Genomic DNA, 25748 nt, shown 5'->3' with positions numbered 1-25748 from the left:
AGTTTCAATGCATTTATGTAATATAGTTTGAATGATAAAGAATAAATGTGAATTATATAGACGTAAAAAAGTATAAAGAAGAATAAAATAAAAACAACAACCACCTCAAATCTGTAAAACTGATGTAAACAGAGCGACTGTCGACCTCCCTGTGTGTCGCCGTTCACACAACGACTTGTTTCTTTGACAGGATTGTAATTAAAAAGCCATAAATTACACTGAAAGCCAATAAACCCAGGAGTATCAAATTAAAAAGGCTCATGATTTAAAGGGGAATTCCACAGATTTTACACGTCAATTAGTCAATTCGTTTCATTATGTCGTCTGTGTCTGTGGAGCGTTAAAAATAATCCTGCTGTGCTGATGTTACAGGGCAAAGAGCCAGCAATTATACAGGAGAAACTATGATAAACTGTGGGTGTGGAGCTGTAAGCACTGTTGCATTATGGGAAGTGTAGTGTCCAGGTACCATATAAGGTTTAACCCATACTGGAGACAAAAAGTCAACATCTGTCTCTCACAAATCACCAAAGTTTGTGTATTTTACTTAATATTGAACAGTAAAGATAATCTGCTACACCCGATCCTACACTCTTAGAAATAAAAGTGCTAAGTAGAACCATATAAGGTTTTCTAAGGAATTCTGGGCCCCCTTAAAGAATACTAAAGTGGGCCCCTCCCCCTAACTTTTCCAGTTTTTTTTTTCTTAGACTACATATGTATTATCATTTATTATTTAGCCTTCTTTGTTTTGATGCTAATGCAGCATTACACTGCAAAAACTCAAGTATCTCAGCAAGAATATTTGTCTTATTTCTGGTCAAAATGCAAATCTCATTCTACTTAAAATAAGACACATCATATTAAAAGCAGCTTGTTTTTAGACACTTTTTATTCCTTTCAAGCAGATTTTCACTTAGAATAAGTAGAAAAAATCTGATAATGGAACAAGTTTTTCTTCCTTATTACAAGCACAAAAACATGTTTTCACTGGCAGATTTTTCTACTTATTTCAAGTGAAAATTTGTTAGAAACAAGTGAAAATGATCTAAAAACAAGTTAATTTTTAGGTGATGAGTCTTATTTTAAGTGGAAAGAGATTAGTTTTGGCTAGAAATGAGACATTTGGACAAGAAATAAGACAAATATTCTTGGAAAGATGTTGAGTTTTTACAGTGTACTATGAGTATTAGTCAGGGTCTTACGCAGAATAAATCAGTCATACAAAGATTAGACTACTGGGGTTTTTTATGGGCCCCACTGGGCGCTGGGCCCCTAGAATTATCATCACCTTTCTCCCCTGTACAACGGCCCTGACCCCGGCCCTTCTAGAAGAATCCTTTTATAACCCTTATTTCTAAGAGTGTACATGAGGCACTACAATCATACAGCCAGGTAGCGACTAGACTGTGGTTGAGCCCTATAGCTAATTGGCTGTGAGTAAATGTGTCTGCGCAATCATCCCGTCTCGAGCTCTAAACATTAAACAAGAAGACACCGATAGTTTTCATGTTCGCACAAACCTTAATTATACTTTGGATGAACAGAGTGATAAATCACAGAGCAGGAAGTAACTTTACCTGGTGTGAAAAATGTGGAGTTTTAAATAAATTCCAGCAGGAAAAAAAAAGACTTCGATTTTCTACTGTATATTTTCTTATAAATTGTGTCCTGACTTTCTCTATTTCGCATTTCACAATCCTGCACTGTACTGTGAAAGAAAGCATCAGACAAAAATGTAAAAACTAAAAGAAAAAGAAGGAGGAAAAAAAAGCAAATATGGCCACCTGCTGCAGGCTGTGCGCGCATATTTCAACCCAGGCAGTTCACTGTGACATCTCTACGTACTAATTATGTGGTGAAGCCTCTCCCGCCCGAGATGCATGGCGCTCAGAAATGGCGAGTTATTTCAGGGGAAACCACAGCGGCTGTATTATACGTTGGGTTTGGGTAGAACTTTGTGGCTTGCCTTTATTTGGGAGAGCGCAGCCACACCCGGAGAAAATAAACCTCCTGCTGCGAAAACCTGCTGCAGCTCAGTCACTGCCTCTGTAACACATCTTTTTTTGAATATTTCACCTTTTATTCTTCTTTTTTTCATTCATAAACATTAAACAATTTATACATTTCCGGGCAGCTGATTGTAGTTTGTGTGATTATGGCTCAGATTTCCACAATGACAGCAATTACCTCGACTGACTGTGGTGGGGGACGAGTCGACTTCCTCTCTCTGGCTGGACACAGTCTTTTTATTTATTTTATTATATTTAAACCACATAAACTGCACCTTTAGACTAAAGGTTTACAGACTGAGGCTTGTTGAGGTGATTCATGGAATAAAAGAGGAACTATTCTCACTTTTCTTATCCCATATCCCTCTTTATTATACATTTAAAGGGGAAAAACTATTATTTATGTTTGTTTTTCTTACTTTTGTTCCAGTAAAAGTTCATTTTTCTATGTCTTTCTGTGAAATACAGGATATTTTTCCTTCTTTTTTGGCCTCTAACAATTAAACGAAACAATCCAAGGAGGAAAAAACTCACTTTGGTTAAAGTGATAATAACAATCATCAAGGAAGAATTTCATCCAGAATCACATCTCAACATCTTATTTCCTTTAAGACCAGGTTTTGCTGGGTCTCTCTCCAATATTCCCATTCAAACAAACACACACAGACTCACACACGAGGCCAAGAACAGCACACTAAACTCTTTTAAATGGCCGGTCAGCGTCTTAACAAGCTGACAGCCAAAGTCGTAAATCTGAGCAGACTGTTTCTTCATAAGCTCACACACACACACACAGCGGCCTCGGGATTCATCTGAAAACAACCTGAACACCTGAACACACTGATGTTTCTCTGCAGACACAGACCAGCTGAAGATGATGATACTTTATATTAATTCCCTTCACAACAGGTCGTATTGCAGCAGTAGCGGCCTAGAAACACACGAGTCGTCGTCCCGTTGGTTTGAGGCTGGGCTGCTACAGAGTGACTGACTGACATCTGTGCTCACACATGAGTCTTTTCTTTAATGTTATGCAACAATAAATCAGTATTACAGTAGTGCTTTTTTATGGATTACACATCTTTATAGTGGATTTTGTGATTCTCAAACAGAAACAGGCTAATTTCCCCCTCTGTTTCCACTGTTTATGCTAAGCTAAGCTAACGGGCCTCTGGCTCCAGTCATAAATTTGGCCCTTATCTTATCTTATCTTATCTTATCTTATCTTATCTTATCTTATCTTATCTTATCTTATCTTATCTTATCTTATCTTATCTTACCTTACCTTACCTTACCTTACCCTACCCTACCCTACCCTACCTTACCCTACTCTGAGTGTTTTTAGACACTTTTTACTTCTTTCAAGCAGATTCTCACTTGAAATAAGTAGAAAAATCTGACAGTGGAGCAAGTTTTTCTTTCTTATTACAAACACAAAAAAACTTGCTTTCACTGGCAGATTTTTCTACTTATTTCAAGTGAAAATTAGTTTGAAACAAATGAAAATTATCTGAAAACAAGTTCATTTTTAGGTGATGAGTCTTACAGAGTTTAGTTTTGACTAGAAATGAGACATTTTTTACAAGAAATAAGACAAATATTCTTGGAAAGATTTTGAGTTTTTGCAGTGTAAACACATGTAGAGCTGCTGTTACAGCTGTGAACAGATGTGCACCATTTATTCTGTCTTTTTCGTTGAATTAGTTTGAGCCGGGAGACGATTTACACAGATTTTTTTTATCGGAGCAGTTCGAGGATGTCTTCACATATATAATACGTCTCATTCAGATTTTTTAATGCACAATTAAGCTGCAAAATCATGGGAATGTAAAGCCAGATAGACTCAGTCTTCAGTTTTAGGGCAGGACACTAATAGTGACCTCAGCTGCCGTGGCCAGAAAGCAGTTTATACATGTGGTTTTCTACCTTACCTTACCTTACCCTACCTCACCTAACCCAATCTTAACTTAACTTAATTAACTTAACTTAACCTATCTTAACTTACTTGTTTATATCTAACGTAATCATTTCCCCGTGGTCATTAACAGCATTTAAATAAAAGCGGCTGTAAAATTAGTAGGTAGTGTGTTGTTGAGTGAAGCCATAACACATCATAAAAGAGTCTGTCACTGGTTATTCTGGTATTTGTCATCTCTTATTGGCTGCACTGATGCACCTGTCAGTCCACACTACAGACCAACTGAATTTAAAGATGGCTGCCGTGCCACCCCTCATCTCCTACCCAGCCTGTAGCTTGGATGTAGTCCAGCATCACTCTTGGGGTAAAAAAAAAAAGGCCCGCTTCAAACCCCGCGTCCTCCTCTCACTCTGGGTGTGTCCTGTCTGCCTTTGGCCCCAAGTCTGACCAAAATTAGTGGCCTGCTTTTGTCCGTCCCATCCACGCAGGCCACATCATTATAGCCGTGGAGCTCCGAACCCCTTCATTCAGCCTCGGCCTCGCACTGAAATAGCCCAGCAGGCCGTGCTCGCTCTTTAGCGTGCACTGCAGCATGTAGAGAAAGGAGGAGGAGGAGGGGGGGTAGAAGTATTTTTGACCTAGAATCACATCACATTGGGACATTTTATTTTAGAAAATGTGCTTGAAAGGGTAAAACCACATCGAGATTGTGTGTCAGCTACCACTTCAGACTCGATACCAGTCAGGAGCATCGCTTTTTATGTTCACGTTTTCAGCAGCAGCAGCGTCAAATCTTGTTGTTGTCACCTCTGAGTTTTCTAATTAATTCCTAAAAAGTTTGCACCTCCTGCCAGATGTTGTGTGTCCTAATCACCGCTCTGTGGCTTCTAAGCAGGCACACGGTGTCTCATTAAGGCGTAATCTGCCTCTCCTGGGTGTGTTTTCAACCTTAGGTTCCTAAACCACGAGGCCGAGAGCGACTTCTGAATTAAAAACTCGGAGCAGGAGAGATGAGAAACTTCCCAAACCACTTCCTAAAACTTTTTTTTGAAAAAGAAGAAATGATAAAGCAGGGATGGGATGTGATGAGAAAAACAAACATGAACACAAAACAAAAAGTAAATGTTTTCACAGGGCTGGAGTCAAACATAAATCACACACACTAAAAAATGTTGGGTTATCTCTGTAACCCAATTTCTGAGTTATTGGTGTTGGGTTAAATTTTTGGTTTATTTTTCCAGAGTGTAACACATTTTCAGTCCAATTCCTGGGTTGTTCAAGTAATTGGGTTATTTTTCAGTGAGTAACCCATTCATTGGGTTAAGGGTGTAAAAATAACTCAATGTTGTAGTTAGCATAACCCAACTCTTGGCCCCAAAAGTTGGGTCAAAAAGAATAACCCAACCAGTTGGGTTGAAATAACCCAAAAAATGGGTTCGTTCTTATTTGAACCAGCAGTTGGGTTATAATTGGGTTATTTTTTAACCCAACTGTTTTTAGTGTGCAAATACATGTCCAGCATTGGAAATACAGCAATATGGGTCAACTTCATGGAAAAGTTTATATATTTACATTGGATAAAAGTTTATTTCAGCACAGAAAATGTATTTTATGCTGTTTTTTTTTGTCGGCACCTAAACAGATCAGGTATCAACCAATCAGAGGTCAGATTTGGGGCGACCGTCACTCACCTTTCTTGGTATCTTCTTGGCAGCTCACAGCGATCACCTGAGCCAAGGTGAAGGCCAGGCAGACGGTAATCCTATAGCGCAGCGAGGGGCCCATGTCTGCCCCGCCACACACACACACACACACACACACACACTCTTACACTCACAGACTCACACACACGCGCGAGAGGAAGTCAGAGAGAGAGAGAGGGTCCGACCCCGAGCTGCAGCATCCAGACTGGAAAACCCAAATATCCCTGAGTGGTGAAGCGATCACTGCAAAACTGAAACAAGCGCCCTCTCTTTACCCCCCCACAGCAGCAGCAGCTCTCCTCCTCCTACTCTCTCTCTCCTCCTCTTTCTTGTCCTCTCTCATCATTTTTTTTTTTTTGTTTTATTTCAGGGCCAGCCTCCTCCTCTGACAGTCGCCTTGGAAGATGCAGCTAATTAAAGGCTGCGTTAAATTTGTCCAACCGAGAGACTGATGAAAGAAGATGCTCTGGATGATGATTATGCTCTTTTTTTTTAAGCATCTTTTTCTTTTCAGTACATTGCTGCTTCTTTTCCAGGAAAAAAAAAACCTACATTTAACATTTACAGCTTAAACTCCATATGTTGAAACTGGAGGAATCTGCAAAACTGCAGCTCATTCTTTCTTTTTCTATCTTTAACTCTGGTCCTGCATCAGCTGCTAAAATCCCCTGTCAAATATCCATCAAAAAATACTTATTTTACTTTACTAATTCATCCACAAATGTTTTTCTTTACTCTACAGACATGAAACTGAGGGAAAAAGTATGGAATTTTGCCTTTATGTTGAAGAAATAGTCCCCGTTTCCTCTTGTTAGCAGTCTTTATGCTAAAATAAGCTAAACTGGTGATAGTTGAACATTAAAGGGACATTGTGTAACTTCTCCTGTTATCTGTTCACGAAAATCGATTATTTGGTTCAAAAGTCTGTTTTTCATTAATCAGTAATCCGTTACACTGTTACACTGATGCTGCATTCACCTGCAGTCGGGCAGACGGCCGCCGGTAACAAACCAGATGTCATTTTAGTCCGGAGAAAGCCGGTAAAATGTGGGTCAGGTAAACATTACGACATCGCCATGACAACATATTGTCACGTGTATTGTTTTGCCTCGTGCTGACGGACCACTTGTTTACATGCACTGCAAAAACTCAAAATCTTTCCAAGAATATTTGTCTTCTTTCTTGTCAAAATGTCTCAATTTTAGTCTAAACTAATCTCTTTCCACTTAAAATAAGACTCATCATCTAAAAATGAACTTGTTTTTAGATCATTTTCACTTGTTTCAAACTAATTTTCAATTGAAATAAGTAGAAAAATCTGCCAGTGAAAGCAACTTTTTTGTGCTTGTAATAAGAAAGAAAAACTTGATCCACTGTCAGATTGTTCTACTTATTTAAAGGGAAAAATTTGCTTGAAAAAAGTAAAAAGTGTCTGAAAACAAGCTACTTTTTAAATGTGATGAGTCTTTTTTTAAGTATAATGAGATTTATTTTGACTAGAAACGACATTTTGACTAGAAATAAGGCAAATATTCTTGGTAAGATATTGAATTTTTGCAGTGTGCAGCGGCTGTCGTCCGTCTGCCGTCTGCCCAATTTCAGGTGAATGCAGCATGAAAAATACGATTGAGTTGCTTGCAATATACAACCGCAACGCTAGATGGGAGGAATTCCTACACAATGTACCTTTAAGCGTGATATAAGTGGGCCCAGTCTTGCAGATAATAGATCATTAAAGCTAAATAAGAATGTTTTTCCTCACATTATATGTGAAATATCATCATCGATGACATAAATCCCCTCTCAGACACTCAAAGATCTTTTTGCGTGTTTGTTTTCATCTCTACCTGAGACTCGACTTGCTGACCCACATCTGTTTGCTGCAGCCTGAGCGCTTTACAACGTGTGTGTTGTGCTAGCTCGTCTGATGTGTTTTCCATGCGGACCAAAGCCGCGCTGAGTCGGTGCACACCGTCGGTCCCCGAGGTGGTGACTGGGAGCGAAACAAACAACGTCTCTCTCCATCCTCCACCGGCCATTCCTGCAACAGATCAACGTCGTCAACAGGTGATTATATATTATAGTCCAGTCATTTTATGAAAAAAGGTTAAACAAATTGCAACAGAAGCAAACTCGACTGATTTTGTATCCTCAACATGTCCTGAATGAGGGAAAAAAAGCCCCGAAGAATCCCATTAGGGGAAAGTTTTGAAAAAGACCCAAATATATCCCATTCATACGCCTATTAATTATTTTTCTCATGTGAATAGGGTAAAATTCTTAACCTTTAGATATCTCAATGAAAATGACTGAGTTGATTACTTACATTAAGACAAACAAAAAATGTATTACAAGTTTTTTGAAATTCTTTGTTCACATGAGCAAATTAGCATACATTTGCATAAATTCCACCGTTTTGATGTATATATAAAGGTGCGTGGCTGTCTTGAAAAATTGCAGTCATCTTGAAATTTAAAGTGATTTCTTGTCGGTTGACCAATGGAGTCAACTCATTCCAGTTTTCATGCCGGTACCACCACAGCAACTTCATATATATGTGCCGTCAAAACGGTGGAATTTATGCAAAGTTATGCAAATTTGCTAATGTTAACAAAGAATTTCAAAAAACTTGTAATACATTTTTTGTTTGTCTTAATGTAAGTAATCAACTCAGTAATTTTCATGGAGATATCTAAAGGTTAAAAATTTTACCCTATTCACGTGAAAAAAAATGTTTTATATGCGTATAAATGGGATATGTTTGGGTGTTTTTCGAAACTTTCCCCTAATGGGATTCTTCTGGGCTTTTTTTCCCTCATTCAGGACATGCTGAGGAGACAAAATCAGTTGAGTTTGCTTCTGTTGCGATTTGTTTAACCTTTTTTCATAAAATGACTGGACTAATCCTCCACCGGCCATTCCTGCAACAGATCAACAGGTGATTTTTAGCCCGAGCTGAGAAATCAAGAGACATTTCTGTCAGGACATGAGTCAGATTTCCCTTGTTTCCTCTGCAGAACATGTCAGGAAGTGTGTGAGGAGAACAGACTGATTTCCCATCATGGAGGAGAGAGAGCCACAGGGGAGGCAGATGGGAAGACAGTTCCTCCATCAGGTCTGAGCCTTCAGCTTTTTTTTTTTTTTTTAATGTAGTGTGAGGAAGTGGACTGCAAAAACACTGCAAAAACTCAAAATCTTTCCAAGAATATTCGCCTTATTTCTAGTCAAAATGTCTCATTATACTTAAAATAAGACTCATCACATTTAAAAAGCAGCTTGTTTTTAGACACTTTTTACTTCTTTCAAGCAGATTTTCACTTAAAATAATCTGATAGTGGAGCAAGTTTTTCTTCCTAATTACAAGCACAAAAAACTTGCTTTCACTGGCAGATTTTTCTACTTATTTCAAGTGAAAATGTGTTTGAAACAAGTGAAAATGATCTAAAAACAAGTTATTTTTTACCTGATGAGTCTTATTTTAAGTGGAAAGAGATTAGTTTTGACTAGAAATGAGACATTTTGACAAGAAATAAGACAAACATTCTTGGTAAGATTTTGAGTTTTTGCAGTGTAGTGTTTGGTTTGTTGCCCATGTTTTAATCTTGAATCTGTCATTAACCATCCACACACTGACGATAAGCACAAAACTCCTGCACATTTCTTCACCTACACTGCAAAAACTCAAAATCTTTCCAAGAATATTCGTCTTATTTCTAGTCAAAATGTCTCATTCTACTTAAAATAAGACTCATCACATTAAAAAGCAGCTTGTTTTTAGACACTTCTTACTTCTTTCAAGCAGATTTTCACTTGAAATAAGTAGAAAAATCTGATAGTGGAGCAAGTTTTTCTTTCTTATTACGACGAGCACAAAAAAACTTGCTTTCACTGGCATTTTTCTACTTATTTCAAGTGAAAATTAGTTTGAAACAAATGAAAATTATCTGAAAACAAGTTCATTTTTAGGTGATGAGTCTTATAGAGTTTAGTTTTGACTAGAAATGAGACATTTTTTTACAAGAATTAAGACAAATATTGGAAAGATTTTGAGTTTTTGCAGTGTAAACACATGTAGAGCTGCTGTTACAGCTGTGAACAGATGTGCACCATTTATTCGGTCTTTTTCGTTGAATTAGTTTGAGCCGGTAGACGATTTACACATATTGTTTTAATCGGAGCAGTTCGAGGATGTCTTCACACTATACAATATGTCTTGTTCAAATTGTTTAATGTACAATTAAGCTGCAAAATCATGGGAATGTAAAGCCAGATAGACTCAGTCTTCAGTTTTAGGGCAGGACACTAATAGTGACCTCAGCTGCCGTGGCCAGAAAGCAGTTTATACATGTGGTTTTCTTCAAAGCCTCCAACATACAGGCTATTTCTGGATGTAGGCTACTGTATAGACTAGACAGCAGCGTAAACCACAGGAGAGAGATCGGCCCCACCATCGCACAGCGAAGGAGTGGACACACAGTAAGGTGGACATTATCCAAACTAAAAAAAGCTGCAATGAAAAAACATTAGATGTTAGAAAAACCGCAGAGAGAGACATCCCTAAAAAAAAAAAAATCTGTAATCCAGGCCGCTCTTCAAACTCCCAGATGTTTCATGTATCACAAGAGTCAGAGATGAAACATGTGGCCACAGATTAACCGTTGTAATTGTTATTGTAAATGTGCAGATTCTGTGTTTTCTATGTATTAGTAACACTTAAAGGGATAGTTGAACATTTTGGAAAATTGGCCCATTGCCATAATCCCTATAGTTTTAGGAGTAGGTTGAGGCTTTTCACTTTTCTTATTCTTGGGAGTTGAGCACGCCTTCCCTCATCAAATACACAATCCAACATCTAACGTTGTGTTATTATGTCATAGCGTGGTGAATGTGCAGGTCACAACTTGTCCACCAGAGCGTTTTGGAGTTGTTGGATTGTGTATTTGATGAGTTTGATGGAGGGAAACCAAGAAATCCCATAATGAGCCTCCGTAGCGTAGCTCTGAGCAGCTCACGGCTCTGCTCCGCCGTTCTAAAAACAGCTTGCACCGACAAATAAAGGTAACAAACCTACTGCTACGACTATCGGGATTATGGCAAAGGGCCAATTTGCTAAAATGTTGAACTATCCCTTTAACTGCAAGAGTGGTTATAAGAGTCAAAGATAAAATAAGATTTACTTTACTGTACACTTTTTTACTGTGTACTCACAAGCGGTTAAATACAGCAACAAGAAACAACAATAGGCGTATACCAGTGCATTTCAAGTTCAAGTAATGGGATAGTGCAATATTTTGTAAGATAAAACACTCTTTTGTAAGATAAAATAGTCAAAAGCAAGTAGTAATAAAAATATAAACCTAAAAAAACCTAAACCTAATGACCTTAAAAGCATGTTTTGTAATGTTCAGTCACCTAGATTCATAGAAAATTGGCATTACTCACAGCTCTTAGTCGACATGAGGGTGAGTTGATCAGTGTCCGGGGAACCCTAGGGGTCCTTGAGAGATTTGAAGGGGGTCCTCAATTTATTTATTTATTTATTTTTAACCACTTTTTCTAGATTTTTTTTTTCTTTTACTTTTTTTTTTGGGGGGGGGGGATTTTACCACTTTTTTCTAGAATTTTTTTTTACTTTTTTTAGTTTTAATTTTAACATTTTCTACGAGAAATTTGACCACTGTTTTTGGAGAAAATTTTTACTTTATTTAAAATTTTTACTTTATTTTTTGAGAATTTTTACCACTTCTTCCTAGAAATGTTTAAATGTCTTTGGAGAAATCGGACCACTAAATTTGGTCCAATGGGGGTCCGTGGTCTAATTTGTGTCAATTTAGGGGTCCACTGGAGTAGATAATGAGTGAAATTTGAATTCTGGGTGAACTATCCCTTTAACATAAAAACAGTTCAACATCAGTACACATTACACATAATATATATATAAAAAAATACAAAGTAGACAACACAAAAAGGCAACTATAACAATGAAAAACATAATTGAGAAACACATTCTACAGGTAGGGACACCAAACAGCCTGAGTCTCTGTAGGAAGTGGAGTCTTTGGGTCGAACACCCAGGGCCGTTGTATAGGGGAGAAAGGTGATGATAATTGACTGAATTATTCTGCTTAGACCCTGACTAATACTCATAGTAATGCTGTATTAGCATCAAAACAAAGTAGGTTAAATAAAAAATGATAATACATACGTAGTCTAAGAAAAAAAAACTGGAAAAGTTAGGGGGTAGGGGCCCACTTAAGTATTTTTTAACCCTAGAACACTAACGTTAAAAACAGTAACATCATCACTAACGCCGGGTATTTTTTACCCGATATAATATACCCCTAAAAAAATATTTCTCATCAAAGTATATTAAAATACAACAATACATGGCAAATTGAAGTACACTTCCTTTATTTTCCACTATATAATGTTTCACAAAATGAAAAAAGGTATCATGGTGACCCTATAAAAAAATGTCCAAAATTTGTGATTTTTTTTTGTTTTTTTAACAAAAACTTCCTTAAAAAAAAACTAATGGAGCTGGGACTTTGTCCTTCAGACCCATTTGTGGGACATTTGAGCCTTATTTGGTGGAGTTAAAAGAAAAAAGAAACATTTTCAGCATCACCAGAAACGGTCGCCAGATTTAGATACATAAACACTAACGTCGGGTGAAATCCAACCCGAACATGTGCCTGCTGCAGGGTAACATGCCGACCTTTAATGACGTCAGTGAGCAGTATGAAGCTACAGAGACCCATGAAACTCAGACAACAGCAACATATTGAAAATTATGAAACAATAATTTCACGGGTGGCCCAGAATTCCTAGCAACGGCCCTGCTAATACCCAGATATTTGAAGAAGGTCACTGGCTCAAAATGCCGGAAAGAAGACGTGTAAGAAAACTCCTGTCATTAGTTTTTCCAGCTGATTTCCCACGTGACAGGAAGCAGCAGGTTCACACACACCTTGTCCCATATTCGCTTACACACCACCTGCATTATTTAACACCAGCAGCAAACAGGAGCAGCGAATAGCTACACCCAGTGAGGCTGTGGTGGTCGTCTTTGGAGCTGCTTTTCATACACAGGACTGCATATACGTATATATATATATATATATATATATGTTTTTTTCTTTTTTACAGTCCCAGGTTCAACACTCATGTTCGCCTCGGCCACTAAGAACTTTGTGAAGCAGGTGGGCGACACCGGGCGGCTCATCCCCGTGCCCAGCCTGAGCGAGGCCGACCGCTACCAGCCGCTCAGCCTGGTGACGAGGAAGAGGAAGAGGCACTTCTGGAAGAAGAGCAAGTACGCCTCGTCCCCGTTCTCGCTCAAAGACATCCTGGTCGGGGAGAAGGAGATCACAGCAGGTACAGTACGGCGGTATAATCCCTGTTTCATCAAGACAGAATTATCAGGATTACTGTACATTTCACCTCTGAGGTTAAAAAACAAAAAAGGCACACTGCAAAAACTCAAAATCTTTCCAAGAATATTTGTCTTATTTCTTGTCAAAATGTCTCATTTCTAGTCAAAACTAATCTCTTTCCACTTAAAATAAGACTCATCACCTAAAAATTTACTTGTTTTTAGATCATTTTCACTTGTTTCAAACTAATTTTCACTTGAAATAAGTAGAAAAATCTGCCAGTGAAAGCAAGTTTTTGTGCTTGTAATAAGAAAGAAAAACTTGCTCCACTGGCAGATTTTTCTACTTATTTCAAATGAAAATATGTTTGAAAAAAGTAAAAAGTGTCTAAAAACATGCTGCTTTTTAATGTGATGTGTCTTATCTTAGATATAATGAGGTTTGTTTTGACTAGAAATTACATTTTGACTAGAAATAAGACAAATATTCTTGGTAAGATATTTGAGTTTTTGCAGTGCAGACTATTTTAAATATTCTGTCTAGCCCTACTGGAAATATTTTCCCAGAATTCAGCACTTTTTTTACTTGGAAAAGTTTGGGGATCTCCATTAAAATGTAAAATAACGTGTAGGTTGAACAATTTTGGCCTTCATAGGAGTTAAAAACTACAGATTTTGCACATATTTAACAAACAAGATTCAACCAACAAGCTTCATATTAAAGTTCCTCCATGTTCACAGCAAAATAAAACCATTTTATATAGATTCTCTGCATAATTGGTTTGATACTGTTGCAGGTTACACTTATTTTCAACTCTCTTTATTGATTTTTCTCATATTTTGAACATAATACACAACAGATAGTACAAACATACACATTTACACATTTACACATGAAGCTCATTATAGTTCAAATAAATGATGTATCTCAAAATAAAAATAAACAGGTCACAGGGGATTAATATGAAAGAAAAAGTACATAAATATACATACATATACATACAGTATATACAAAACGGAAAAAAAGAAGAAAAAAAACCCTAAACAAAGCAAAAAAACAAGTTTCTTTCCTTATATTGAGGTTTAACTTGTCTTATTGAGATATAAACATCTCATACTTTAAAGGGATAGTTCAACATTTTGGCAAATCGGCCCATTGCCATAATCGCTATAGTCATAGCAGTAGGTTCATTACCTTTAATTGTAGGTGTAAGCTATTTTCAGTACGGCGGAGTGCAGCAGCTGGCTGCTCAGAGCTACGCTATGGAGGCTAACGGAATTTCTTGGTTTCCCTCATTAAACTCATCAAATTCAACATCCCAAAACTCCACAGTGCTTTTGTAGACAAGTTGTGACCTGCACAACCACCACGCTATGAGATAATGACGGAACGATACGAAACGGAGCCGTTTTCGAGGTAAATACAGGGTAAATACGGAGACTGCTTGCTGAAAAACTGTCCCTGAACGCAACGCGCATCAGCGGTTTTGTATGAATTTACCTCGAAAACGGCTCCGTTTCGTATCGTTCCGTCATTATCTCATAGCGTGGTGGTTGTGCAGCTCACAACTTGTCTACAAAAGCGCTGTGGAGTTTTGGGATGTTGAATTTGATGAGTTTAATGAGGGAAACCAAGAAATTCCGTTAGCCTCCATAGCGTAGCTCTGAGCAGCCAGCTGCTGCACTCCGCCGTACTGAAAATAGCTTACACCTACAATTAAAGGTAATGAACCTACTGCTATGACTATAGCGATTATGGCAATGGGCCGATTTGCCAAAATGTTGAACTATCCCTTTAATTCTGAGGGGAAAATGTAAATATTTCCAAAGGTTGTGGATACACACTAAAAACAGTTGGGTTAAAAATAACCCAATTCTAACCCAACTGCTGGTTCAAATAAGGACAAACCCATTTTTTGGGTTATTTTAACCCAACAGGTTGGGTTATTCTTTTTGACTCAACTTTTGGGTTGAATATTCAACCCAAGAGTTGGGTTATTCTAACTACAACATTGAGTTATTTTTACACCCTTAACCCAATGAATGGGTTACTCACTGAAAAATAACTAAATTACTTGAACAACCCAAGAATTGGACTGAAAATATGTTATACTCTGGAAAAATAACCCAAAAATTTAACCCAACACCAATAACTCAGAAATTGGGTTACAGAGATAACCCAACATTTTTTAGTGTGTATAATCTGAACTCTTTATTGTGTGTTTTGTGTCTTTAAATGTCATTTGTGATTCAGATTCAGATTCAGATTCAGATTATTTGTACCAGCAGGTAAATTTGGCTTGCAGTGAGACATTCATACAAGACAATACAAAAACAGATAGAAAATAGTGAAATACAAAAGTACAAAAAGTACTAAAAGTAATTAGGTAAGGGGTAATTAGTATCAACAGGGCCGTTGCTAGGAATTCTGGGCCCCCTTAAAGAATACTAAAGTGGGCCCCTCCCCCTAACTTTTCCAGTTTTTTTTTCTTAGACTACGTATGTATTATCATTGTTTTTTATTTATCCTACTTTGTTTTGATGCTAATGCAGCATTACACTGCAAAAACTCAAGTATCTTACCAAGAATATTTGTCTTATTTCTAGTCAAAATGTCATTTCTAGTCAAAACAAATATCATTATACTTAAAATAAGACTCATCATATTAAAAGTAGCTTGTTTTTAGACACTTTTTACTTCTTTCAAGCTGATTTTCACTTGGAATAAGTAGAAAAAATCTGATAGTGGAAGTTTTTCTTTCTTATTACAAGCACAAAAACTTACTTTCACTGGCAGATTTTTCTATTTATTGTGAATTTAAGTGAAAATGATCTAAAAACAAGTTAATTTTTAGGTAATGAGTCTTATTTTAAGTGGAAAGAGATGAGTTTTGTATCAATAATAACTCTATAGTCTCTGCTTTTACAGGCGTGTCGTCCTATCAGCTGCTCAACTACGAGGACAAGTCCGACCTGGCCCTGAACGGTCGCCTGGGCAACCACATCATCAACGACGTGGGCTTCAACATCAGCGGCTCGGACTCGGTGGCCGTCAAAGCCTCGTTCGGCATCGTGACCAAACACGAGCTGGAGGTGCCCACGCTGCTGCGCGAGCTCAACTCCAGGTATCCCAGCATGCATTGCGGCGAGCGCATACGTTCGACAGATGCTCGGCATCATCATCATCATCACTGTGGTGTCACTTAAAACTAATTAGACGACGTATGAAGCTGATCCTTTATTAATTATTAAGTCAAATCATCTGTGTGATCAATTATTCATCCTTAGACGGAGGTAGAGGCTTTTATTTTGAAATATATATACCGGTATGTCCATTTCACATTTCAGTTCAGATATTTTATCTAGTTTTAAAGGGATAGTAGCATTTTTTTTTGAAAGTGGTGTTGTATGATCTACAAATAGCCCCTAAGTACTTTAATTAAAGTAGAAGACGCTCTGCACTCCTCCCGTTAGCAACGCCAGCCCATAATAGCCCTGCCCAGAGATTTACAACATACACACTAAAAAATGTTGGGTTATCTCTGTAACCCAATTTCTGAGTTATTGGTGTTGGGTTAAATTTTTGGGTTATTTTTCCAGAGTGTAACACATTTTCAGGGTTATAGGCTATGAATTTAACCCAATTCCTGGGTTGTTCAAGTAATTGGGTTATTTTTCAGTGAGTAACCCATTCATTGGGTTAAGGGTGTAAAAATAACTCAATGTTGTAGTTAGCATAACCCAACTCTTGGGTTGAATATTCAACCCAAAAGTTGGGTCAAAAAGAATAACCCAACCTGTTGGGTTAAAATAACCCAAAAAAGGGGTTTGTCCTTATTTGAACCAGCAGTTGGGTTATAATTGGGTTATTTTTTAACCCAACTGTTTTTAGTGTGTACAGTGTTGTGAACAGACCCAAAGAAACGGTCTATTTTCGCAGCCTAAAAGAGCTGGAAAAAAAACACAGTTCCAGTTTTTATTTGGACCTAACCAACTGCTGATCGGCGGGCGCTAACCCTGGGTGGAGGGATACGTGAGTTGGTTAGGTCCAAATAAAAACTGTGTTTTTCCTGAACTTTGAAGGGCTGGAAAAAATTATATTATATTAGTGAACAATGGAACTGTGTATTTTTTTTTCAGGTAAAACCTCTTTTAGGCCGTGAAAATAGGCCGTTTCTTTGGGTCCATTCACAACACTGTATGTTGTAAATCTCTGGGCAGGGCTATTATGGGCTGGCGTTGCTAACGGGAGGAGTGCAGAGAGTCTTCTACTGCAATTAAAGTACTTAGGGGCTATTTGTAGATCATACAACCCCACTTTTAAAAAAAAAATGCTACTATCCCTTTAATGTTTTTCCTGACAACATCTGACCTCTGACTTCTGTGTGACAAGGGGAATGTGAGAAGAGGGTTTCCCTGTGACTGTGAGGATGAATAAATGATCATGTTATCCTACACTAGTGGCAACATACAGTCGTTACAATGCGCGGCAGAAAATAGACATCACATCATCATCAGGTGTCAGATCTAAATGAATGTTTGGCAGCAGAGATCAGAGTTTCTGAGTCTGTTTTTGTTTTGTTTTGTTTTTTTTCAGGAAAGTGGACCTGGATCACTGTCTGATCCGTCAGTCCAAAGAGAGCAGACGCAGCGTCCTCTGCGTGGTTGTGGAGAGCATCCGCACCACGCGCCAGTGCTCGCTGACCGTCCACGCCGGCATGAGGGGGACGACCATGAGGGTAAAAACACACACACAGACAGACAGGGACAGACTTAAAACAACTGTTCTTGGATCAGATCTGACCAAATCATCATCCAATAATCACGAACTACACAGTAAACTGTAAACTTCATCCCCTATATTTGACTTAACGCTATGAACTGTAATTTCCTTATGAATAGGTGAATTTGCCAAAATGTTGAACTATCCCTTTAATCAGCATTAAAGGGATAGTTCAACATTTTGGCAAATTTGCCTATTGCCATAATCCCTATAGTCATAGCAGTAGGTTCATTACCTTTAATTATCGGTGCATGTTGTTTTGAGATCAGCGGGGTAGAGACGTGAGCTGCTCAGTGAACACAATGGAAGTGAATGGTACAGGTCCACTGTCCCTCATCAAAACTCATCAAATACACAATCCAACAACTCCAAAACGCTCTGGTGGACAAGTTGTGGCCAAGGGGGCAGTTGTCGGTCTGAGAAGTGAAGCTCACTTCCGCGTTCAAAAAACTGCAATCCCCCCGGCTTCCTCTGGGGGCTGGTGTCAGAAGGGAGCATTCTCCATAGACCCCCATGTTAAAATCACCCACTTTACATCCTCAGTAAACATGTTAAAAGCCTGGTGTCAGAACGTTTTTTTTTCTCAATCGATAGTTTCTACCCCCGCTATTCACCACGCTATGAAATAATCATGTATAATTATGTAACACTACAACACATGAAGCAAATATTCGGAACTACTTGCACTTTTGAAATCACTCCGCCCAGCAGCCGTGTCTGGAATGTAGTTCCGGCTGCATTTGCCTCAAAAACAACTCTGTCTCATAATGTTACATTATTATCTCATTGTGTGGTGAATGTGCAGGTCACAACTTGGATTGTGTATTTGATGAGTTTGATGAGGGACAGGGGACCTGTACCATTCACCTCCATTGTGTTCACTGAGCAGCTCACGTCTCTGCCCCGCTGATCTCAAAACAACATGCACCGATAATTAAAGATAATGAACCTACCGCTATGACTACACTGCAAAAACTCAAAATCTTTCCGAGAATATTTGTCGTATTTCTTGTCAAAATGTCTCATTTCTAGTCAAAACTAACCTCTTTTCACTTAAAATAAGACTCATCACCTAAAAATTAACTTGTTTTTAGATAATTTTCACTTGTTTCAAACTAATTTTCACTTGAAATAAGTAGAAAAATCTGCCAGTAAAAGGACGTTCTTTGTGCTCGTAATAAGGAAGAAAAACTTGCTCCACTATCAGATTTTTCTACTTATTTCAAGTGAAAATCTGCTTGAAAGAAGTAAAAAGTGTCTAAAAACAAGCTACTTTAAATGTGATGAGTCTGATTTTAAGTATTTAGATTTGTTTTGACTAGAAATAAGACAAATATTCTTGGTAAGACTTTGAGTTTTTGGAGTGTATAGGGATTATGGCAATAGGCGAATTTGCCAAAATGCTGAACAATCCCTTTAATCCTGATTTGATTTAGGGCTCCCTCACTGACACTCTGACTTGACTCGACTCTCTGCTCCGCTGCAGTTTCAGATCGACGACGGCAGGAACCCCAAAGGTCGAGACAAGGCCATCGTCATCCCGGCTCACACCACCATCGCCTTCAGCATCTGCGAGCTGTTTGTGCGACTGGACGGGCGCCTGGGTACGAAGTCACCAACAGCTCCCTGTCTTTAAACCTTCTACATTCAATATATTCCACTGTTGCAAGCATGAAAATGAGAAAATTGTGCATGCAGAGGTGAAATTAGGCTTTGGAGCGTTGAACAGGGTATCCGCGGGGTCTTGAAAAGTATTAAAAGGTGATAAATCAATTTTGGGAAAATTAAGACCCTTAAAAAGTATTAAAAAGTCTTTTCACGACTTTATAAAGTCTTAAATATTGAAGGTATTTTTTCTGAATTAGCTGTCCAAGAGTTTGAGTCCTAAAAAAAAACATTGCGAAATGTGTGAGAATTGATTTGTTTTATTAAAAAACAAAGATGAACCGGTTCATGATAAAGACGATTCCCCATACTGACCACACATAGTGACCTATCGTGGTGTGAAGGCTGTGGATGAGAAGTGATAAAATTTGGCAAACGGCTTATTCACACGAGCTTTCCCCATCCAAACCTTTCTTTTTCATTCTTAAAAAGTTTTCCATGGGTTCGATTCCTTCTTTACTCCCTCGTTTAAAATCGAAATTTAATAAAAGTCTGGTTCATGGTTGAGAGTGGAGCAATGTTTTTTTTTATAAACTTTGCCTTTGATTTATTATCCCAGCCTTTTTTGAATTATGTTGTATCATAGTGGTCTATAGTCTTTATCACAAAAACTAAAACTGTTCAGTTAAAAGTGTCACTGATGTAAATGGTCACAGCTTGAAGCGGCAGTGAGGTGTTAAAAAATGTTGAGAAGGTCTTGAAAAAGTCTTAAAAAGGTGTTAAAATTAACTTCAAGATTCCTGTATATACCCTGTTGAATGAACAGGCCACCTAAAGGATTAGGAGTGTGTTTTTCCTTTGTCTCCTCCGTCCAACGCGGTGGTTTTGTTAGTTGTGGTGAACACCTGAGGCCGTGCAGCACTCACAGCTTCATGCCGCACATTCTTACCTTAAAGGGATAGTAGCATTTTTTTTTTAAAGTGGGGTTGTATGATCTACAAATAGCCCCTAAGTACTTTAATTGCAGTAGAAGACTCTCTGCACTCCTCCCGTTAGCAACGCCAGCCCATAATAGCCCTGCCCAGAGATTTACAACATACAGTGTTGTGAACAGACCCAAAGAAACGGCCTATTTTCGCGGCATAAAAGAGGTTTTACCTGAAAAAAAATACACAGTTCCATTGTTCGCTATAATATAATTTTTTCCAGCCCTTCAAAGTGCAGGAAAAACAAAGTTTTTATTTGGACCTAACCAACTTACGTATCCCTCCGCCCAGGGTTAGCGCCCGCCGATCAGCAGTTGGTTAGCTCCAAATAAAAACTGTGTTTTTCCTGCACTTTGAAGGGCTGGAAAAAATTATATTATAGTGAACAATGGAACTGTGTATTTTTTTTCAAGTAAAACCTCTTTTAGGCCGCGAAAATAGGCTGTTTCTTTGGGTCTGTTCACAACACTGTATGTTGTAAATCTCTGGGCAGGGCTATTATGGGCTGGCGTTGCTAACGGGAGGAGTGCAGAGAGTCTTCTACTGCAATTAAAGTAATTAGGGGCTATTTGTAGATCATACAACCCCACTTAAAAAAAAAATGCTACTATCCCTTTAAATAGAGGCAGTTAGAGCGATTTCTGCACCTTTACGCCTAAAAACTGATCCTTTTCTCACAGGCGCCATCATGAACCTGAAATTACAGGATGACAGACAGTTAAGTTTAAAAGTTAAAGTGCTGGAGGAGAGGATTTCATTGTGTAAACTGTGACCACGTGGCCTAATGGACAAGGCGTCTGACTTCGGATCAGAAGATTGAGGGTTCGAGTCCCTTCGTGGTTGGAATAGAGATTGTAGGATTGACCTTTAGATCAAGGTGCTGTTTATTCTCTATGGCTTTGAATGTGGAGGAAATAATGTTGGGGACAGGCCGGTTAGCTCAGCTGGTTAGAGCGTGGTGCTAATAACACCAAGGTCATGGGTTCGATCCCCATACTGGCCACACACAGTAATATATTGTGGTGTGAAAGCTTAAGATCAGAAGGCTGTGGATGAGAATTCACAGCTTATTCACACGGAAACAGAGCTTTCCCCATCCAGGGCCGTTGTATAGGGGAGAAAGGTGATGATAACTCTAGGGGCCCAGCGCCCAGTGGGGCCCATAAAAAACCCCAGTAGTCTAATCTTTGTATGACTGATTTATTCTGCGTAAGACCCTGACTAATACTCATAGTACACTGTAAAAACTCAACATCTTTCCAAGAATATTTGTCTTATTTCTTGTCCAAATGTCTCATTTCTAGTCAAAACTAATCTCTTTCCACTTAAAATAAGACTCATTACCTAAAAATTTACTTGTTTTTAGATAATTTTCACTTAAATTCACAATAAATAGAAAAATCTGCCAGTGAAAGTAAGTTTTTTGTGCTTGTAATAAGGAAGAAAAACTTGCTCCACTATCAGATTTTTTCTACTTATTCCAAGTGAAAATCTGCTTGAAAGAAGTAAAAAGTGTCTAAAAACAAGCTACTTTTTATGTGATGAGTCTTATTTTAAGTAGAATGAGATTTGTTTTGACTAGAAATGACATTTTGACTAGAAATAAGACAAATATTCTTGCTAAGATACTTGAGTTTTTGCAGTGTAATGCTGCATTAGCATCAAAACAAGGAAGGCAAAATAAAACACGATAATACATACGTAGTCTAAGAAAAAAAAAAGGAAAAGTTAGGGGGAGGGGCCCACTTTAGTATTCTTTAAGGGGGCCCAGAATTCCTAGCAACGGCCCTGCCCCATCCAATCCTTTTCTTTTTCATTCTTAAAAAGTTTTCCATGGGTTTGATTCCTTCTTTACTCCCTCGTTTAAAATCGAAATTCAATAAAAGTCTATCCAGAGTTAGATTTACAGCAGCTTAATCTCACTTTTCCTTCCTCTCCCTCAGATATCTGCGTGGCCCCGGAGTCTCAGGGTGGGTTCGAGCGGGAGCAGATCAGGGAGCAGCTCGGCGGCTTCATCGGCCACTTCTCCATGGGCCGACTGCGGCGCTTCCTGTCCGGCATCATCTATGGAAACCCCTTCAGAGCAGGTGCACCATCAAACCTCTACTTAACTTTAATTTAAAGGGACATTGTGTAACTTCTCCTGTTATCTATTCAGGAAAATCGATTATTTGGTTCAAAAGTCTGTTTTTCATTAAAGGGATAGTAGCATTTTTTTTTAAAGTGTGGTTGTATGATTTACAAATAGCCCCTAAGTACTTTAATTGCAGTAGAAGACTCTCTGCACTACACAGTTCCATTGTTCGCTATAATCAAATTTTTTCCAGCCCTTCTAAGTGCAGGAAAAACACAGTTTTTATTTGGACCTAACCAACTCACTTATGCTGGAAAAAATTATATTATAGCGAACAATGGAACTGTGTATTTTTTTTCAGGTAAAACCTCTTTTAGGCCGTGAAAATAGGCCGTTTCTTTGGGTCTGTTCACAACACTGTATGTTGTAAATCTCTGGGCAGGACTATTATGGGCTGGCGTTGCTAACGGGAGGAGTGCAGAGAGTCTTCTACTGCAATTAAAGTACTTAGGGGCTATTTGTAGATCATACAACCCCACTTTAAAAAAAATGTTACTATCCCTTTAACCAGTAATCCCCCCCATCAACAAAGTGAAGTGTTCCTTTCAGCTCTGAATGAGCCGTTCATATCATTCATATCTCCATGGAGCGGGTAAGCTTGGTGCTGCTGCCATGTGGTGTCTCCATGTTTTTACGTTCAGTGGCAGCGTGACGACGGTTGGTAACCACGGAAACTCAGCGGAGACGCCGGACGGAGCTGTCGGCTCAGGTCGAGGTGGCGTCTGTGAAAAGTCACCGCGGTAACGCAGTGAGGAGGAATGGAGCGTTACACTGATGCTGCATTCACCTGCAGTCGGGCAGACAGCAGGTCGTCGCTAACAAACCAGATGTCATTTTAGTCACAGAAGTAAACAATACGACATCGCCATGCAGTGGCGTGCACAGACCTTTTGAAGGGCAGGGGCGAAAAGGAAAAAAAAGGGCGTCCTCGCCACTGAAGAGGTCACTTTAGCACGCGTTTTGGCTCCCAAGAGGCCACTTTAGCACATGTTTTGGCTCCTATGTGGCTCCTAGAGGGCACTTTCAGGGCTGCCAAGTTTCAGAAAATGACAAGAGTGAGACTGTAGCGACATGGTGTGTTTGGCCGACGACGAAAAAAATTTGGCCTTTTTTAACGTCAATTTGGCCTGTTTTAATATCGATACCTTAAGACTAAAAAAACCTCAATTTGGCCTGTTTTAACACGTGTTTTGGCTCCCAAGAGGGCACTTTAGCACACGTTTTGGCCCCTAGAGAGCACTTCAGCATGCGTTTTGGCTCCCAAGAGGGCACTTTAGCACACGTTTTGGCTCCTAGAGGGCACTTCAGCACACGTTTTGGCTCCTAGAGGGCACTTTAGCACACGTTTTGGCCCCTAGAGAGCACTTCAGCATGCGTTTTGGCTCCCAAGAGGGCACTTTAGCACATGTTTTGGCTCCTAGAGGGCACTTTAGCACACGTTTTGGCTCCTAGAGGGCACTTGAGCACACGTTTTGGCTCCTAGAGGGCACTTGAGCACACGTTTTGGCTCCTAGAGGGCACTTTAGCACACGTTTTGGCCCCTAGAGAACACTTGAGCACACGTTTTGGCTCCTAGAGGGCACTTTAGCACACATTTTGGCCCCTAGAGAACACTTTAGCACACGTTTTGGCTCCTAGAGGGCACTTTAGCACACGTTTTGGCTCCTAGAGGGCACTTCAGCACACGTTTTGGCTTCCAAGAGGGCACTTTAGCACATGTTTTGGCTCCTAGAGGGCACTTTAGCACACGTTTTGGCTCCTAGAGGGCACTTTAGCATACGTTTTGGCTTCCAAGAGGGCACTTTAACACATGTTTTGGCTTCCAAAAGGGCACTTCAGCACACGTTTTGGCTCCTAGAGGGCACTTTAGCACACGTTTTGGCTCCTAGAGGGCACTTTGGCACACGTTTTGGCTCCTAAGCGTGGGTTTTTGGCTCCCATGAGGACACTTTAGCACACGTTTTGGCACCTAGAGGGCACTTTAACGCGCGTTTTGGCTCCCAGGGGGCACTTTAGCACGCGTTTTTCAACAATTGGGCCACGAGGGGGGGCAACCCTGCCCACCCCCTGTGCACAACACTGTCGCCATGACAACATATTGTCACGTGTATTGTTTTGCCTCGTGCTGATGGACCACTTGTTTACATAGAGGCTTGTGCAGCGGCTGTCGTCCGTCTGCCGTCTGCCCAATTTCAGGTGAATGCAGCATGAAAAATACGATTGAGTTGCTTACGATATACAACCGCAACGCTAGATGGGAGGAATTCCTACACAATGTACCCTCCTATCTAATATATATTATTATTTTCCCTACACTCGTTTGCAGACGACCGGACGTTCGAGGAGCTCACCCACACCGACACCTACATGGACGACGTGGTGACCGACTACTACGAGAAGGCGGCCAGCATGACGGACGTGTCCACCGCCTACCTGAGGGACAGCGGCCACACGCGGGTCAACCTGCTCAAGCACAACATCCCCAAGGGGCCGTGCGCGCTGTGCGGCATGGGCAACCAGCGGCGCGAGACGGTGTACGGCTGCTTGGAGTGCCCCTCCGCCGGGGGACAGAAATACGTCCGGCTGCACGTGGTGCCCTGTTTCGACCTCTGGCATAAAACGCTGAGGTGAAAAAAAGATGATGAACGCTGACTCATGAGAAGCAGGACCACGGCCCCCTGGCATAAACACTCTATGCGGTTGTTTAGGGCCACAGCCGTTAGGTGGGGGGCCACATGATCAGAAAGGTACCGGGGTTCATTCAAGTCATTTAAACATCCTGAGGTCTGCACATAAATGTTGAGTACCCCAAAGTTTTATGTTAGAAATATATAGTATGGGTCCCCAGTATTCAGAAACTGCCGGATGCTAACTTATATATATTGGGCAATTAGCATAATTGACATAATTAGCATACATTAGCATAATTGCCTATATGGGCAATATTTCAACAAAATTGACTTGGCTGATCTGGGCAATATTGGAGTGGTTTTAGGGGTTATTGATGATGCTGAATCCATTTCTGACATTTTCATTTCAAAATGACAAATTCAAAATGGCTGTCTAAACCGGTAGTGACCAGATTTAAACCGCCAGTGGGCCGATTTTGATGGATTTCAAAATCTGGTCACTTCCGGTTTAGACAGCCATTTTTAATTTTGAAAATGTCAGAAATGGATTCAGCATCATCAATAACCCCTAAAACCACTCCAATATTGCCCAGATCAGCCAA

The 25748-nt window shown here is 39.5% G+C and overlaps 2 protein-coding genes and 2 non-coding genes across 4 annotated transcripts in view; 3 read left to right on the top strand and 1 right to left on the bottom strand.

Moving 5' to 3' along the window:
* col5a2b (collagen, type V, alpha 2b) overlaps positions 1 to 5742 on the bottom strand; it is a 62701-nt gene extending 56959 nt beyond the window's left edge. The window contains exon 1 of the mRNA XM_085793857.1: positions 5622 to 5742. Coding sequence (XP_085649983.1) covers positions 5622 to 5715 — 94 coding nt within the window. The 5' untranslated portion in view covers positions 5716 to 5742. The remainder of the gene's footprint in view (positions 1 to 5621) is intronic.
* A 2901-nt stretch (positions 5743 to 8643) lies between these two features.
* pjvk (pejvakin) lies at positions 8644 to 25147 on the top strand. The gene is made up of 7 exons (XM_085803558.1): positions 8644 to 8748; positions 12789 to 13010; positions 15938 to 16133; positions 17606 to 17747; positions 19278 to 19395; positions 22326 to 22469; positions 24843 to 25147. Exons 2-7 carry the CDS (start codon positions 12800 to 12802, stop codon positions 25145 to 25147), a joined length of 1116 nt encoding a protein of 371 aa, XP_085659684.1. The 5' UTR covers positions 8644 to 8748; positions 12789 to 12799.
* trnar-ucg (transfer RNA arginine (anticodon UCG)) lies at positions 21153 to 21225 on the top strand. The gene has a single exon. It is a non-coding gene; the product is annotated as a tRNA-Arg (tRNA).
* On the top strand, positions 21312 to 21385 carry trnai-aau (transfer RNA isoleucine (anticodon AAU)). The gene has a single exon. It is a non-coding gene; the product is annotated as a tRNA-Ile (tRNA).
* Positions 25148 to 25748: the final 601 nt, after the last annotated feature.

This window comes from Trachurus japonicus, chromosome 2 (genome assembly GCF_045865225.1).
Source record: "Trachurus japonicus isolate A0001 chromosome 2, Traja_1.0".
NCBI classification, from domain to species: domain Eukaryota; kingdom Metazoa; phylum Chordata; class Actinopteri; order Carangiformes; family Carangidae; genus Trachurus; species Trachurus japonicus.
This window is presented reverse-complemented; position numbering and strand designations above follow the sequence as displayed.